We start from the raw sequence: 18,126 nt of genomic DNA, 5'->3' as shown, positions 1-18,126 counted from the left end.
GGACTTCGTACTTGAGACTAAGGCTCCCTTAAAGGTGAGCTAGACTGCTCTTTAGCTTACAGGACAGCTTACAATGTGCCATAACCTTTAGGGCTTCCACGCAGAGTCATTACCCAGAGAGAGCTGATGAATGAACTAGAGGCCGCACAGAGGTGGATCTTGCATAGGTGAGAGGCACGCTGCAGGAAAGCTTTTTACCACACTGTGGTGCTCTTCCAGTAGGCAATATGCTCCTGGAACTAACTGATGTGCAGCTGCTGCTTACAGGGACTCAACAACGACTGAGGGGAAAATACTGGTTGCATAGGAGTTGGCTACAAGAGAAGCACTGGTAGGTTTCCTCCATTGTATGTGGAGTGCCACGCAGAGCAATAATCTGGGGAGAGAGAGAGAATCTGTTTGTGAGCTGTGCCAGGAAATACTTCTTACATGGAAGAGACCGGTGAAGAAAAAAAGGGGTAGTAATTCCTTTATAAAGATACTGTATTATATGCAGTACCTTTTGCTCAAGAGCTTTTTATAATGGTTTGAAGAGGTCTCTGACAGCCCAATATTTCTTCTTCCCTAGAAAGACGTATCTCTTTTAATACACATATATAGGATCATAGAATAGTTCGGGTTGGAAGGGACCTTCAAAGCTCATCTAGTCCAACCCACCTGCAATGAGCAGGGACATCCTTAACTAGGTCAGGTTGACCAGAACCACATCCATTGTCCACTGATGTAGTTACTCCTCCACAGAAGGCCACTAGCTTTGTAAGGCAGGACTTGCCCTTGGTGAAGCTGTGCTGTCTTGAATCACTTCCTTGTCCTCCATGTGCTGTAGCATGGCTTCTAGAAGGACCTGTTCCACGATCTTACGAGGTGCAGAGGTGAGGTTGACAGGTCAGTCGTTCCTGGGTTCCTGGATGTGATATTACACTTTATCCAGTCACCAAGGGCCTCACCTGACTGCCACGACTTCTCAAATACCATGGAGGTGGCTTAGCAACTACATAAGACAATTCCCTCAGGACTCTGGGATGGATCTCATCAGGTCCCATAGATTGTGTACGTTTGCGTTCCTCAAATGATCACGAACGTGATCCTCGCACTGGGAGAGACTTTGCGCCCCCATTTCCCACCTTGCAGTTCATCCACTCGAGATGTGTGGGGAGAGAGCTGCCAGTAAAGACTGAGGCAAAAAAGTTGTTGTGTACCTCAGACTTCTCCTTGTCCTTTGTTCCCAGTTCACCAGTCTTGCTCACTGACGGGTGGCACACTTTCTTTGACCTTCCTCTTCTGGTTGACGTACCTGTTATTCTTTGCATCTCTTGCCAAGTTCAGCTCCAGCTGCACCTTGGCCTTCCTAACCTCATCTCTGCACAACCAGACAGCATCCCTATACTCTTCCCAGGATGTTCCTGCTTCCATGGCCTGTGCATCTCCTTCTTGCCTTTTAGTTTGGCCAGTAGGTCTCAACTCAGCCATGCCGTCTTCTTGCCTTCCTTACTCGATTTTTACATGGGGGATCACAATCTCTTGTGCTCTATGGAAGATGTCCTTAAAGATCTGACAGCTCTGTTCCGCTCCCTTATCCCTGAAGGCAGGGGGTCCTGTTGACTAACTCCATGAAGAGCTGGAAGTTGGCTTTCCTAAAATTCCAGGTCCTGACTGTACTTTCTGCCTGTCTCACCTCCCTCAGGACTGTGAACTCCACCAGTGCATGATCGTTGCAGTCCAGGCTGCCTCCAATCTTGACATCACCTATTAGCTCACTTACATTGGTGACCACTGGGTCCAGTATCGTATCCTCCCTGGTAGGGCTGTCTATTTCCTAGTTGAAGAAGTTATCCCCAGTGTACTCCAGGAGTCTCTTGGATTGCCTACAGCTCACTGTGCTACTTTTCCAGCACATGTCAGGGTAGTTGAAGTCTCCTGGCAGTGTAAGAGCCTGCAAGTGTGATGCCTCCTGCAGCTGGAGTAAGAAGGCTTTATCAATAGTCTTGACTTGATTGGGTGGCCTGTAGTAGAACCAATCACAAGGTTTCCTTTGTTGTCTTGGTCCCTGATTCTTACCCATAAGCTTTCAATCTGCTTGTGGCTATTCTTGAGAGACAAGCTTTGCACTCTATCCCTCTCTTGATGTAGAAGGCAGCCCCTCTACCCTTCCTTCCTTGCCCATCTCTTCTAAACAGCCTTTAGCCATCAAGAGCTGCACTGCAGTCATGGGATCCATACCACCAAGTTTCAGTAATGGCCACCAGGTCATAGCTTTCTAGCTTCACGGTGGCTTTCAGCTCCTGTTTGTTGCCCATGCTGTGTATTGGCATAGTGGCACTTCAGCTGGGCTGTTGGCCTCATCACCTTCTTAGAGGAACACCTCTTAATTCCTTTGGAGTGTTCTATTTGTGTTTCCCTGTTGGATCCTATTTCCTCAGGTGCCCCTTCCTCATCTTTGTGAGACTTCATGTGTGTTCCTCTGTGATCAATGCACTTAAGGGCCATCAGCTGAGGATCCTCCATCAGCATTCTGGAGCAATGCTACACCAGTTTCTACCTCTTATACTTGACATAGCTCTGCTTTCTGAGGCTGTCTCTCACAAACCTTTTAACAGCCTTTTAAACATTCATGGTATAATCTTATGAATCCATTATAATTCTGTGTCCATGAATTGTATTTTAGCATTTAGATTTCTGTGAAAGAAAATGGTAGTAGTGGGAAAGCAAAATACTTCTTCAAGCAGGAAAAGAATGCAAAGGAGGAAGAGACTAAGCATCCCTGTTTTGTCTTCCTCTGCTCCCCACAACAACTGATGAGCAATAAGAAGTGTAAATAACCTCCCTTTTCCAGTGATTTTGTGCACCAGCCTTCAAATTAATCCTCTGGAATTAACTGCTTTAAGGATAACTTGAAGGAATGGCTACTCTTTCTTTAAAGAGCCAGTGTTGCTTCTGTCTCCCTGCAGCCTTTTCTCTAATTACTTTTTTTGTTTTGTGTCAGGACTCGAACTGGCACCAAACATGACCTGATCCCCATTTCCTGTCTGAATGAGTTTCCTAATGCTGTCCAGATGGCGAAGGTGAGATTCGTGCTTGCCTGATTGTTCTTAATGCCTCATTCTTCAAGTTGTTTTTACCTCTGTCCTCCCACTTCCCTATTTTCTACCATTCTTCAATAGTACTGTCATGTACTTCCGTTTTACACTTGCCTTTTATCTTCCCTTCCTTTTCTTCTAAATTAACCTCAGAATTTTTGCCTGACTGCTATCAGGTAACTGGAAGCAGTGCCCATGCTCTCATGCCCACAGCGAACCAGGACACATGATAATCTCACTTCTGTTTCCCTCTTGCTCTCTCTCACTCGACAGCTAGTGTGTGAGGATGTGAATGTTGAACGCTTCTTTCCTGTCCTCTACCCCAAGGTACAATGTTCTGATATGTCCGTACGTCCCTTTTCCGTTAAGATGTGGCTAATGACATCCAACTGATAACTTGTTTTTTCATTACCTCAGGCTTCGCAGCTTATTGTTGCGTTTGATGAACATGTCATAAGTAATAACTTCAAATTTGGGGTCATCTACCAGAAACCTGGACAGGTAAGCTCCCTTAGATCCCATGATAATTGAGGCAAAACAGAAAGAGTCAGTTCTCTTAGCTTAAGTGTAATAAGAAGGTCTGTGTTACGCTGTGAAAAATACACATGCTGTAAAGAGAGAGGATGGAAGCTTCATCCATCAAGTTGATTGATTTGTTTGTACAGGTCCTCAAAGCTCGTTGAACCGTGTATAGAAATTGCTGTTTTTTTTGTATTGCTTGTGATCCTTACGACTTCTCCATTGTCTTTTGAAGACGACAGAAGAAGAAGTCTTCAGTAACACAGAAGAGAGTTTGGGTTTCCTGGAGTTCTTGGATTTCCTTGGAGACAAGATTCAGCTGCAGGATTTCCGTGGGTGCGTACCCAGCGCAGTTAGAAAGCCAGACTGAGTTAAGGAATACCATGTGTTCAGAGGCTGTGACTATGTTAAGTGAGGCAGCCTCTGAATCCCAGTGCAGGTAGAGAAACCCAGAATGCTTTTGTCAGCAATCCTGTCTGGGAACAAGTTGGAGCTTAGGTCTGTGCTGGTGTTTTCATTTAAAGGTCTCACTGTATCTTAATCTGACCCACAATATCAGCAAAGAATAATTTTACTGGGCTATGCAAAGGTAAGTTTGTTTCACAACGGTATGGGTCAGTATCGATTTAGTCTCTCTGTGGGGTGGCTCATCCTTCCTGTATTTCTAAAATAAGGATTGTATTTCTCAGAAGACTGTAAAAGAAAGTAGCTCCTTTGAGGATCCCTGGTTTAACTTCATGACTTTTAGCAAGCACGTATGCTCATCAGCTGAAATGCTGGGCAGCTTCAATCAGTGCATTTGTTTTGGGAAGATTTATTGCCTTCACTATCACTGATTTCTTCATATATACCTTTGATAATATTGATGCACCAGCTACTGTTATTGATACTGTCTTTCTTCTCTCCACTTTCTAATCTCTGTCCTAATGCCTGACCGATGGCACGGTATGGATTTGCTCAGGTTCCGAGGAGGCCTGGATGTTACCAGAGGTCAGACAGGCACCGAGTCAGTCTATACAAACTTCCGGGGCAAGGAGATTATGTTTCATGTATCTACGAAGCTGCCCTTCACAGAGGGAGATTCCCAGCAGGTACTCAAGGGAGAACTAAGGAACACAACAGTGGGGCTAAGAGAGGAGGGGTATTTGGTGAGAGACTGCATAGAGGGGAGAATGTCCAACTGCATAATACTGGGAATTACTGCTGGGGTAATGGTAAAAGTAGTGATGAGGGATTTGGTTGAACACATGGGTTAGAGATGCTACACAACTCATGTTTGAGGCTCTGTTATGCTGTTTTGCTCATTTTCACTTGCCTTCTTGCTTTATTATTTTTTCCTCTCCAGCTTCAGCGGAAGCGTCACATTGGGAATGACATTGTAGCCATCATCTTCCAGGATGAAAGCACACCTTTTGTCCCTGATATGATTGCTTCTAATTTCCTACATGCTTATGTGGTAGTTCAGCTCACTCATGACACCACTGGGGACACTCTCTACAAGGTAAACAGAACCAATAGGTTCCTCTGTACTGATTTACTGATACCGATGCTTGAAGTGAAAAGCTGTTCTTGGGCCTTTGGGAGAGGTATAGGTTCAGCCAGCTGTCATCCTAATTTGTTAAGTATCTATGCATGAAACCTTTAATGTAGTTATTCATTTTTCAAAGTAGCTGATGAATTTCTGAAGCTTAAAGCTTGGGAACTGAAGCAGGATGAGCTAAAATTAAAAGTTCTGCTTATATCAAAGAGCATGGGGTACAGTTGATCCTATTTTGGGAGATGTCTTGCTTGTACTACATAAGTCACATCACAAAACTCATTCACCTGACTGACAGCCATGTCTGAATTGCTCAGGTGCAACAACACAGTGCTTGAGATCATGCCCTGTCTGAGACTGTACATCAGGTACAGCTGGTTGGCCTAATCTGAGCCAGCTACATCTGCTTTGGGGGATCCCAAAACTGATGCCCATCTGACAGGAAGGTGCTACCTGTTAGGGCCCTCCAGTTGGAAGAAGCCCTGCCAGAACATGAATTCCCTATCTGCAGCTTTTGGGCACAACTCTTTCTGTCACATGACCCTGTATGAATGCCTTAATGTTCAACTTTGTCACGCTGAGACAGCAGAAAAATACATGGAAGCCTTCATTCTGTGATGGATTTTCCATTGTAGAACCATTTTAATCAAAGTGGTATGTCTCATGTTATGTAGGAATTCTCATGTGGTGATGATGAGTCCTTATACCATGGAGGTCTACAAGAACACCAAGAATATCAAAATTAAGACAGGTTCTCCATCTCCACTCCCACCAAATAGGGTGCTGGGGATGGAACAGTCACTTTCCATTGTTTCCTATGCTATGGGCAGCCAGGTCTGTAGTTAAAAGATAGCCTCATGTTGATCAGAGGCATGGTGTTCCAGTTCCCCTCTTGCCCTCTATTTTGTAGGGCACAGAAATTTACTGGATTTTTTTTAATGACAAGGGAAAGAGATGGGGAAGCTTGATATTTGTCATCTTTCTACTACTCCTGTTTTCATCTTTGCCTGTCTGCAATGGCACTGGTTTTGTTAGTGTAGTAGGGTTGCTTGTACCTTTTAATGGAAAACAAGTAGAACCATAGAATCATACATTAGTTTGGGCTGGAAAGGACCATAAAGATCATCTAGTTTCAACCCCCCTGCCATGGGCAGGGAAAATAGTCCCAGTCTGGACACTGGAGCCAGTGTAGTGTGTTCTGTAAGGTTTTTCCAAAGGGGTGTTAACTTACCCTGCCTGGAGAGTGTTCAAGTGCCTAAGAGCCTGCAGTTTGGGAATGTCTTTTCCTATCCATTTTGCCTTAACTTAAGCTTTAGTGCCTAGAGGTTAAATTGGAGTATTAATGGCATTTATTTCTTTGAATCAACTTTTGCAGTCAGAAAATGAAAAATGCACAGCAGGATTTTAACTATTAAATAGCTATTGGGCTGCCTTATAGGTACTGGGGGGTAGATAGCTAGGGAGAGGGGGGCCTTGTAAGTAGGGGAGCTGGCCTGCAATGTGAGAAATCTGAATTAAATCGGGAGTCCCTTTCCTTCTTTCTCTTATTAAACTCATACCTCTCATGGGCTCTGTGACATTTACACTGAGGCAGTTGCTGTTGTTACGATATTGTTCCCTGTTGTATGAAATGGCAAATAATGGTATTGTTCCATTACATGTGTTTCTAAGGGGTTGTGTCACAGATACTCCCCTCTGTGTCCAGTGTATCTCCACTGAGGATTCTCTGTCAAACAAACCCCATACGTATTGGTACATACAATCCGGTACAACCATATTGGCAAAGGGTCTTCTAGAGGTAAATATTGCAGGAATCTTGCTGTTGTTGTTCTAAATACACTGGTTATTATTTACTGAAAAAAATATTTACTGAAAATGCTGTTTAAAAACCCATTACTATTTCAGTTGATTTTTGTTGCTCTTAATGTGTTTACATCCAGCTGGCTGAATTTCTGGGAGATAAGTCAGCACATCCATTCACTGAGTTCAGAAATAGATGGGTGTACAGGGTAGCACGTTAGATCTCTTTCAACTATGTAAATGTTCAGGAGGGATTGGATGTACCATAGTAGTTTGAAGGCTTTGGTAGTCTCACTTGTGTTACAGTACTTATTTTTTGCCCCTTATATTGTTTCAGGTTTCAGTCACAGCCCGCGATGATGTCCCATTCTTTGGACCCCCTCTGCCAAACCCAGCCGTATTTAGAAAGGTTTGTTTCTCTGGTCCAGTGTTGATGGCAGGGGGATGTGGTACACACTCCTGTGTTCTGACTCAGTATTGTCAGTCTGGCTAAGGGTCTTGGAGGTCTAAAGAGTAGTAAGGTAGAGTGTGCTATTTTTACTACTGTTTTCATCTCCAGTCTAGTCTTTGTCTTGACTTGCAGAGTGCAGAATTCCGTGAATTTCTCCTGGTCAAGCTCATCAATGCTGAGTACAGCTGCTATCGAGCTGAGAAATTTGCTAAATTAGAGGTGGGTCTGTTGCCTGGTTGCTCCCATTAGAAGTTATAAAACTGCATTTCTGACAGATCAAGAAAATACAGTGCAGTTTTTTTACTTCCTTCTAATAGGTTGCCCAAAGAGGCTGTGAATGCTCCATCCCTGGCAGTGTTCAGGGCCAGGTTGGACAAGGCCTTGGGTGATATAGTTTAGAGCGAGGTGTCCCTGCCCATGGCAGGGGGTTGGAACTTGATGATCTTAAGGTCCTTTCCAACCCTTAACTATTCTATGTTTCTAATATTGTGTTGCTTGAAAAAGGAAGATGAAATGGGATTATAATCGGCTGTGTGATGCTTCCTCTATATTTCACAGCAGGTGTGGTAGAATATGCACAGGTGCATTCTGATGTAAAGATCTAATCCTCAAGTCAGAATGCGAATATGATGCATTTCCTTCATTTTGCTGGAGGAAATCCTGTATTAGCTGAAATTGAATATTGTGCTTCGGGATCTGTATTGATATCACTGCTTTTTGGTTCAAGGTACCAAACTTCTATTCCAAACTCTGCTGCTTGCCTGATCAAGAAAATACATGCCTCTTTTACATCACCTGTAAAAAAATACTGATGTTTTTTATGACTTGCTTTAGAAAGACCTTAAGAGGACTGGGTGTTACTGTAATATATTGCATGCTGATACAGCTAAAGCCACTTCATACCGTTCAAAGTAATTTTTGTGATGATTGATTGATTTATTTATGTAGCAAGGTGTATGTGAGACATTGCCAAAACAGAGAGGAAAAAAAAAATCCCTCTGCTCCAAATAATAACTGTGTTTTCATTCCTGATATTGATGCAGGAAAGAACCCGGAGTGCCCTCTTGGAGAGCCTTTTTGAGGAGCTACAGCTTCGCAGCCGTAGTATGATGGGACTACCCGTAGGGGAGGATGACAAGATAGAGAATGGCAGTGGGGGCTTCCTTGAGAATTTCAAGGTGAGCTGTAGTGGGTTGATTCATTACCCAGTTGCTCACACTTTTCTCTAGTTCATTGGGTATCCCTCCAAGGAATATTGACCCTGCTGAGCAGCTGTGCTTAAGGCTTTCCATACTTTCTTGAGAGCATCTTCAGCTGGGCTTTACCATGTCTCTCAAGAAGAGACATTTTTCCCCTTTCTGTGTTCCTTCCTACAGAGCTGCAGTGAGGTCCAGGGTGGAATTCCATGCTGTCTCTCAGAAGTCTTTGTACTTCATGCTGGTGTCAGATGGGGTTTCACTCTATGACTACAGAAAAAGGAGTGTTTGCAAGAGGAGCTGTAATAACTACTGGCAAGCAGCTTTCAGTTCCTCCAGCAGATCTCTTCCAATTCATTCTCACTATATCTGAAAGAGTTGCAAGAGCCACTGCAAGAGAGGTTCTAACGTATCTGTTCATGCACTATGTACAAACACAGTGATGCTTTACTTGCCCTGTAAAAGCCAGAGTTAATTTACCTTTGTTCAGTGTAGATGATGCTTTTTTTGTGATGTCAGTATCAAGTGACAGAACTCACTTTTAAAAGTGATCAAGATGATACAAGGAAGCAAAATTTACATGTGAATAGGCAAACCTGAGTTTTAAACCAACTATCTTGAGGGAATCTTATATCACTGTTCTATCTACTTCCCCTTTCTACTTCTGTGGGTAACGCCTCAACACTTCTTTTGTATAGTAGGTTATCTGTCTGGATAGAGAGAAGTGTTATAAATACCATTTCTTCAGATGACCTCCTCCTGCTTCATATAGGGGGCTGGTTAGAATTGTTAAGGGCTGTGAAACTAATCCATTCAGGTATAGGTTTGGTAGCTATAAGCATAGCTTTGGTCAGAGCTGGGATGCTTTACTGAGGTGTATTCTTACATAGTCTTTGCTGCTAAGCAGGAATTTCCATACCCATCCATGTCTTACACTAATTATCCCAAAATGTCCTTTTTCTGACTTGTAGCAGATGTTGCGACTTGCGTGTCACGTAGACATTTGGAAAAGGTTGTAAAAGGCTGAGTAAACTTAGAAAATGGCTTTTTCAAATGCTGCCAATTTCAATATGGCTGCTTTCCCCTTGGAACCCGCACTCAGGTTCGTGCAAGACAACCTTACAGTCTTGAACAGTATGATTTTGTAGCCTGTACTGGGTGGGACTTGTACAGATTATGCTGGTGTATCCAGTATGCTGGGGTAGTAGCAGGGAATCTATTGCAACAGGACAAGGGAAGTAAAAGTAGAGAAATACTTGAGGAAGAGTTCTTCCCTGGCAGTGAATTGCCTAGGGCCAAAAAAGGGTAATATCTAAGATGCTTCCTTCTAGGAATTAGGATTTCTGTGGTTCTGATGTTGGTCTGTGACAACTTTCCACCCGATGTGTTGTGCTTTATTTTCATAGTACCCTACCGTGTGCATGTCTATATGTGTATCTGTGTTTGTCTGTTTCCCTGCCTCCCTCCTGTTCAGCGGGTGATCAGAGGCCGCAGCCAGAGCCTGGATACCATGGGAATATCCATGAGAAAGCAGCAGCCAGCTACCCTGCCCAGCCGCCCAACGCCAGCTGGCCTTGCCCTCAGCCAGAGTGTCGCCGAGGGCCCTAAGGCTGTTGCTGCGGTAAGGTATTTGGGTGGGCTGTCAGGAGAAACCTGGTGTACCTTTGTGACCCATCCATAGGTTTTGTTTCTCTTTTCCTATTAGTTTGTCCTCTTGTCCTTCTGTGAATCTCTTACCATTGTATCGTCCCATTTCACAAGTGGTGACAGCACATGTTACAGTCTGTTTTATCTGTGCTATCTCTAGCCACAGTTCATCTGTAAACTAGAGCTGATGTTGCAGACTGGGGGGAAAAAAGCCAAACATGATTCTACATCGGACATCTATCTCTGTTATTCCGGATTATATCCTGTACATTGCCATACCTTAAAAGGATGCATACAGAGTGGTTTGGCCACAGTGGCATTGTATTGTCATGTGGCAAGAGCTCAGAACATAAGGACACTAGATCTGTTCCATTTGCTTCAGTTTCACCAGTCAGATAGTTTTCTGTAGGACAAAGCAGGTGCACAATGTTTATTCAAGGTGCTGTTTTGCTGTAAATAGAACTTGCATGTTGGGAGCAAGCAGCAAATTAATAAAAACTTGGGGTGATAAAGAGTGAATATTTCCAGTCATTATCAAAAGCTTTTTTATTTGATGAGGATACTAAACATAAACATCCTCTATCAGTGTAAATCCATGACAAACATTTCGAGGAAAGGATACGTGTTTCTGATATTGGAAATATGGTTACTTTGGTCAAAATCCATCCAATTGACTGTGGTCTCTGCACAGAGATGTCAATACAGGCAAACAACAAGAAAACATCTCTGTGTAAGCCAGGAAGATGTCTTTCAATGTGGGAATTCCTTGGTGAGAGTTTGTTCGGTTGCATGAATTCTGTATGTCAGCACAACAAAGTCACAGAATAGCAACAACTTGGGTTTGCTGCCACCTCCTCTCCTTTTAACTTGTAGTTTTCTTACCTTCTCCTTCTCTCATCATATGGGATATCTTTCTTGCTGAGTCTATATAGTGGCTGTGTATCTTGTTCTGCCTCTGTTCCTATACCTCTGTCTCCTTTTCATACTACCTTTATAAGCCTAGCTTCTCTTTCTCACTGACAGAGTGCTCCTTGCACTGGTGGAGCTGGGCCATGCTACTGTATTTCAGAGTAAAGGAGAGAATCTGAATCCATGTTGCAAACTCCTTATCCCATGCTTCGAGTTCTCCACAGTTCTTCCTGTCTTGTTCCCCTCCTTTCTGTCACACTTTCCTTTTTTGTAGTCTTTTGCCTTGCCTGGTAGGAGCCCATCACGTACTCGAGCCAGCCGCTTCCATGGGCGACGGAGTAGTGCTATTGGCATTGAGAACATACAGGAGGAAAAGAGGTATGAGCTGTGGGAAGATAAGACAGGGAAAAGAAAGCAGGAGGAGATGAGAAGAGGAAGATAGAAAGGCACATGTAAGGACAGAAGGGAACCGACAGGAGTGAGAACTGAAATGGCAATGGTTGGAACGGGAAGAAAAGCCTGATTGCTTACTAATGGAGAAATAGACAAATGACAGAAACAGACAAAGTAAAAAAGGAGGTGTGGAAGTGGAGAGTATCAATATTTGAGGAAGAAGGGAGGAAATGGGTGGAGGAACATAGTAAGACTGCTCTTGAATATTGTGTAGTATAATCCAGGACTCCTGGTTCTCCTGTTCTGTATTTGCCACCTTAGCTAAGAGTCAGGTGAAAAGCTTTTACTTTGGAAGGGGAAAATGGGGGGGTCGGGGAGGGTGTTTGTTTTCATGTTAAAAAGTTAAAGTAGGCAAAACTGCCAATATCTTAAAGGGATTCAATTAAAAACGCTGTAAGTCAAAATGACTAGTGTTTAAGTTAGGTGTGCTTAGAAATAATTATAATGAAGAGGTAACATATGGATTCAAGTCATGACATGGCATATTTGACAGATTACAACCATTCGGAAGTTGTCTGTTGGTGATAAGAGATTATTTAGGTAAATGGATAAATTCGCCTCAGCTCTAGGTGAGACACCTTTTTAAGATTATGAAGTCTTAAAAGTCACAGGGGTGTTCTGCATCTATTATACAGTTTTCCCAGTTGCAGGAATTCCAGGGAACAGTTTAATGACTCAGTGTAAAAGGGGAAAAGCCATCTATCTGGAAACCAGTGATTTCACAATAGGGATAATTACTACATTTTTCCCTCTTTCCAGTTATTCTCTTGGACCTCTCCTTAATGAGGTACCTATGACCTAATCCAAATAAAAATACTATTGAACTTTCCTAGAGAAAAATAAAATCTGAGCCAAATTCCCTGTAACAGTCTCACCAACACAGTAACTACAGCTCCTGACTACATTAAATAGTTTTGTACCTTATGCAGCTGTGCCCCTCAATCCGTTACTTTGTGTGCAACATCCTTCACTGTCCCCTTTAAAGATCTGTAAAAGATTTTCTACAACAAGGAAAAATCCTGGATTTTTCCCTTTTTTTTTTTTTCCCCTCCTTGCTCTTTGGTAGGAGGGAGTTTGGTTTCTTTAGCTTTCAGTTTGCTTATTTGTAATCTTAGGTATGAGGCACAGTGAGCCTTATCTTGTGTTTTGTGGAAGCCTTTTTGGGTAATTCCTGAAGGTGCAGTTTCACTAGCAACTGGTCTAAGTTCATTGCTACTGAAAAGCAGATACCATATTTTCCCTTTCCTGGTTTCTCTTTCAGCTACCCCAGGCTGTCCTGTTCCTTGTGATGGCTCAGATGCTTAGTGGACCCTTCATGGAACTGATTCAGCCCATTAATCTAACAGAAAAAGTACCAACTTTCTTTTATTGGATTAATTGGCTGCCAGGTTCTGCCATGAGCTGGCTCACGGAGAAGCCTGATGGGTACCAGGGCAGATGAAAAGTACACTCAGCAAGAGTGAAGGAAGCTGGAGCGGTCTCGCTCTCTAAGAGCAGTGTCCTCAGCATGTCCTGTGGGTCTTCACCCTGAAGCTTTATGATGTGCAGGCTCTGATGACAGAGCTGACCCACTGCATCCCACTCGTTCCTGTGTCATACAAGTTTCAGGGTTGTTTCAGTTTCAGGATTCTTTTTTGTCAGGATAATTTCCAGCCCCACAAACATTTGCATTAACACAACTGAGGGCCTGAGGAGCTGTGATGTGAAGGGGTACAGGTAGGATTAACTGGCCAAGAGAGCAGAAGAGGAACTTTGTAAACTCTACCACTGAAGCCACAAAAAAGCACCCAATGAAATTCTGAGTTTTCCTATCCTTTATTAAACATACCCCACTTGTCAGTTACTCACACAGCCTTCTGCAGAAGTGTCTTTACCAGTACTAGTAGCAATCAAACTAATGGAACCAGCCTGAAACAAGGAAATTTGCTGAATCCTCTTTTATGCAATAAATACATAAATATATTTCTAGTCTATATTATGCATTATAAATTTATACATTATAGAAATATATATTATGAATATATTCTATAATAAATAATCTCTACTAAATCATAAAGCCTAAAATCAATGAAATGAGAAAATGGGGAGGGGTAGAAGAAAATGTTGAAGAATTTAAGGAGAATACTGAAATTATTTTATGCTTTTATATAAATTCATAAGGAGTTTACAGTTGGTAACTTCTAATACATTGCCCTCAACAGGTGACATCTAAGGAGTCTGTCCTTTTCAACACAACTGCATTTGCTTCCCTTTCTTGTGTATGCAAGAGATCTAGCTTTGTATTCTTGTAAGGAAGTGACTTGTAAGGAAGTGTTACAATAGACAGTGGTTAACTCTATCCCTGGGCTATAGCTGGTTTCGCTTTTTGTCCCAGCAGAGACACTGCAGAGAGGATACAGAAGATGCTGGACAGTCCAGGGACGTTCTTTGACCTGAAGTCTGATGGATCATCCAGTCCCAGCTCCCCAGAGTTCCCCAACAGGAAGAGCAAGTGAGTTGAAAATGATGTTAGTATGTGGAAGTTGCTCACTGTGTTTGGTACTGGCTGGAGTGTGGTGGTGCATGTCTTGCTCTGTTGGAGGTTTTCCTGACATTGTCTACATCAGGCATTTCAGCATCTTAAAAGTTAGATGTCTTCTGTCCATGGCACAGAAATTCAGAGCATGTAAGTAAGGAACTGAGCTTTCTTAAACAGCCAGTGAAGAATGACTGGACCACTTAAAGGTGATTTTGGCTATATCTTTACTATAATATTAGCTTGCATCCAACAGAATACACAAATCCCTAGCTGTCCAGTTATCCATGCTTACTCATGTATATGTTTCCTCTATAGTTTGCTCTGGAGTGATTTTGGAGCTTTATGGAGAAGCTTGGACAAGAGTATGTTGGGTTGTACCCAAGTTCTGCCCCTCTAAGCAATATGTATGCTGCTACTCCCAACCAGTGTGAACTAGGTGTCTTCAGTCGTCCCAGAGTGTTACAGCAGGGTCTCATGTGCATGTTTCAGTGATAAAGCCACCCCACAGCCGGTGTTCTGCAAAACACTACATGCAGTAGTCTGCAAAAGAGTTCTCCAGCTTCTGGTGGTCAAAACCTGGAAAAATGCACTTTCTTGACAGTGCAGCTTCGCTGTTGTTAAGCTGTATTATGCTGGGCTGTGATCCTATCCAGGATCCTTCAGAACTTCATGGAAACTACACATTTCTATTTCCAAGACTCCGAAGCAGTCTGCCTTTTAAACCCAGAACTGCAGCTGACTTTCTGGAACAGCGTGCCCACACCTGATTTTTGTCATGAGAATTTGGATGAGACCTGTGGCAAAAAGGGCACCGAGTACTTTGTAGTGGGGCATGTCCCCTTCTCAGGACTGGGGCTGCTCTAAGAAGCTTTCAGAAGGTGCCCTACAACAAGGCCTGGATTGTGGTAGTTGCTTCAGGTGCCAAGTCTGGCAAGGAAGGGCCTTCCTTCCAACTAGACCTAATGTTCCCTAAGAATTAGGGCCCGGTCACTGTTTGCAGTAGTTCAGCTACCCAATTGTATGCTGTAGGACTGCCCAGAATTTTATCACAGCCCAGAGGCAGAGCTCTGGTTTCTGGTAAGTATGTTTTTGTGATACTAGTTTCTAGGTTGTGTGGGTGTGCAGAATTTTGGTGTGGAGGAAGATGAGAGCACAGCTAGGAGATAACAGACCATTTAAGATGCTGGCTCTGACAGCCAAGGTCAAGAGAGAATGTGGGATGTGGAACTGCTGGCTGGTCAGCAACCCCCATCTTCCAGCATTACCTGCACCTTGTTAGTGAACTAGAAGTTCCTGGCTAGGTGTGTGTGAGGGACTCTTGCTCTAAGTAGCAAGAATTCTGCCTAATAAGAAAACATCTCAGCTTGGCTGGTGCTGGTTACCCTCCAGTAGAACGTGTCCTGGAAAAAAAGGATGAAGCTTTCTTGACATCAGTCCCTGATTTCTGCACTCAATTATGGGCTTCCCCCCCTTCCCAAAGCCCCATTCTCCATTTGTCACTGTGGAGGTGAGCCTGCTGCAGTGGCTGTTTCAGATTGGTATCACATGCTTTCAGAAAGCAAACATAGCATGGGATTTCACTAACAATACTTGCATAAATATTGTTCACGCACACAAAGCATGGCCTGTATGACTTAGCACTCTGCCTGCTTCTGTCTCCAGGATTCTCTCTATGCATCTTTTCCCAATAGTGGACTTGTACAATCACCAGAGAAAGTCCTTTCACAATTGTGGTAGTTCGGCCCATTCCTGGACAGTTTGTTCATGAGGTTGGATATAGCATGGAGTTCTGCACAACTGGTGATTAGCCAGAGTTAGAGTTGTGATTTCAGAGTTAGGGACAAGCCCTTCTGTGTCGTATCTGGAATAAGGAATCAAGAACATGTAATACCACCATGTAAAGCACACCATTTTCACCAAGAGGGCATTAGCACAGTATTGCAGGAGCAAGCATGGAGTGTTAATTCTAACAGTCTGTCTTAAGAGACTGAAGTTCTACCGAAGTTTTACTGGATTAGTCTATTTATTGGTCATTAGTTGTGGAACTGCAAATCAGGATCATGATATAAGCATATTTCTAATGCAGAAAGTGTTCTGGCTAGTTCTGTGGTAGTTTATGCAGCTCATATTAAACATATTATCTCTGGTAGCATGTCATTAACCCATTCTGGGTTCTCTCCAGGGAGCGGCATCACTGGAGATTTCTCTATCACAAAAAATGCCCAGCATCTCGCTGCTAAACTTAAGTAACAAATTCCAGACTTGAATGATCAAACTCTTCGTCTGTGTTCTAAAAACAAATTGGAAATAAATGCGAGGGGAATGCATAAATAATAGATTTATCCCTTTATAGTAGAGACAAACCAGCATTTACTTTTCCTATTCTTGCATGCTGGTTTTCAACACACCCTTCTGCAGCGATCAGCCCAAAATCCATGAAACCTCATCATTCACTTGGGCTAACAGTGTCTTCTCTCCTACATGCAGGGACAATTGTCCTTAGGTTTTCTGCTCTCCTGTTCACATAGCTTTCCAAATAATCTTTTTTCCCATGGACAGACTCAAAAGAATGAACCCAGCCTGTGTAACCAGGTAGCAAAACTCCTCAGGAGCAGATGGCTTTTAGGGTTGCATCTCAAAAACTCAAGCACTGTACTGTGTGTGTTCATGTCCTAGGAAAAGTACATGGGTTTTTTTGTGTGTGTGTTTTCCCTCCTCAGACACATCTGAGTGGGGACATCAAGCCAATCAGGAGTGGACCGGATGCTACTCAGTCATTGATTGCCTCACTGAAGATACTGGCAAGACTTTTGGGGTGAAATGAGAGTCCGGGCTAAGAGGAGCATGAACTTACTTAGAGGACCTCAAGGACTGTGGAGAGACCAAGTGGCATCAAGTAACGCTCCACTGGCAGTTCCTGGAGCAGGAATCCTGGGAAAGGGAGATGGACAGATAGCTCCTATTGGAGCATTATGGCTCTGTGCCCTTCCTATTGCCCAGTCAGCAGCCACTGAACCAGCCTCTACTAATGATGGGGAAAGGAGGCCACCTTGAGTGCCTCCCCTTCTGTTCCCCTCCCCTCACATGAGTGAGAACAGAACATCTTGGCCCACAGAAGGCAAGAGGAGATGAACGTGTTTCCATCTGTTTCTAGTGCTTTTTGATGACATAGGTCAGGAAGTGCAGTGCAGAGAACGAGGCTGGAGAAACCTGCTGAGGAAGGATGCTGATAAGGAGATACTTTGTGGAAATCTAAGTCCCAGTTCATTTAAATTCATGTTATTGATTTGTTCTGCCAAGGGAGAAGCATGTTGATCTTCATTTCCTCCAAAATATGTTTCCTAATCTCCTGAGGAAATATCTTGGCCTGTATTGGCCCAGTCTTCACTGTTCTCCCTGTTGCATGCTGGCATGTAATATGCCTGGGACTTTAGGTTTCATTACTGCTTGTAGGTCAGACTGGCCATATTTTGCAGTGTTTCTGAAGGAATAAATATATTTAGTATGTTAAAGGTGTCTTATCTTTCTTGCCTCTTTTAGCTTTTTGGGGTTTCTTAACATTTTTGAGCACTTCATCTCTCTTATTAGCTGGTTTCTTGTGCAGGCAGTGAATATTCTGTCATAAATGCCAGGCTTACATGCACAGTGCACCTTCCACCATGTAAGCGTATCAGCCTCATGAACTGCTCATTCTCCAAGATGACTACAAGCAGTGGATCCCAAATTCTGAGCTGTGAGAAGCTGACCTTAAGGGTCTTTCTTGGCAGATATGGAACATGCACCAGACTACCTCAGTGTCCAGAAACACGGTGGTGACAGTTTATAAGCTCCATGATATGAAAAATATGCCCTTACAGTCCCTTTGTACTGTCTGGAATTTCACTTAAGACCAGATATGATGGGCTGAGAGTGGCTGTGGGAATGGGTGGCCTTAGGCTGAGTAGCACCTTCCCTTTATACGCAGTTTAACACCTCATCATGTTTTATTTAGGCTCCTAAAATCTCTGCTCTCCAAAATG

At 43.3% G+C, this 18,126-nt stretch overlaps 1 protein-coding gene across 11 annotated transcripts in view; it reads left to right on the top strand.

The window, feature by feature from the left end:
- The window catches only part of LOC133218729 (rap1 GTPase-activating protein 1-like), a 41,644-nt gene that overhangs the window by 16,176 nt on the left and 7,342 nt on the right, over positions 1 to 18,126 (top strand). For 4 of the 11 annotated variants that reach the window (XM_061365457.1, XM_061365456.1, XM_061365452.1 and 1 more), the window contains 12 exons: positions 2,984 to 3,062; positions 3,351 to 3,404; positions 3,495 to 3,578; positions 3,832 to 3,932; positions 4,558 to 4,687; positions 4,942 to 5,097; positions 7,271 to 7,342; positions 7,517 to 7,603; positions 8,428 to 8,562; positions 10,055 to 10,201; positions 11,411 to 11,514; positions 13,964 to 14,080. In XM_061365457.1, the coding sequence (XP_061221441.1) occupies positions 2,984 to 3,062; positions 3,351 to 3,404; positions 3,495 to 3,578; positions 3,832 to 3,932; positions 4,558 to 4,687; positions 4,942 to 5,097; positions 7,271 to 7,342; positions 7,517 to 7,603; positions 8,428 to 8,562; positions 10,055 to 10,201; positions 11,411 to 11,514; positions 13,964 to 14,080 (1,266 nt within the window). Of the gene's footprint in view, positions 1 to 2,983; positions 3,063 to 3,350; positions 3,405 to 3,494; positions 3,579 to 3,831; positions 3,933 to 4,557; positions 4,688 to 4,941; positions 5,098 to 7,270; positions 7,343 to 7,516; positions 7,604 to 8,427; positions 8,563 to 10,054; positions 10,202 to 11,410; positions 11,515 to 13,963; positions 14,085 to 16,827; positions 17,620 to 18,126 lie in introns of those variants that run through there. The other 7 variants (XM_061365459.1, XM_061365458.1, XM_061365451.1 and 4 more) reach the window with 7 other exon arrangements.

Source organism: Neopsephotus bourkii, unplaced genomic scaffold (assembly GCF_033783945.1).
Source record: "Neopsephotus bourkii isolate Nb327-2 ecotype Australia unplaced genomic scaffold, CSIRO-AGI_Nbou_v1 NB_1287, whole genome shotgun sequence".
Taxonomy (NCBI): domain Eukaryota; kingdom Metazoa; phylum Chordata; class Aves; order Psittaciformes; family Psittacidae; genus Neopsephotus; species Neopsephotus bourkii.
This window is presented reverse-complemented; position numbering and strand designations above follow the sequence as displayed.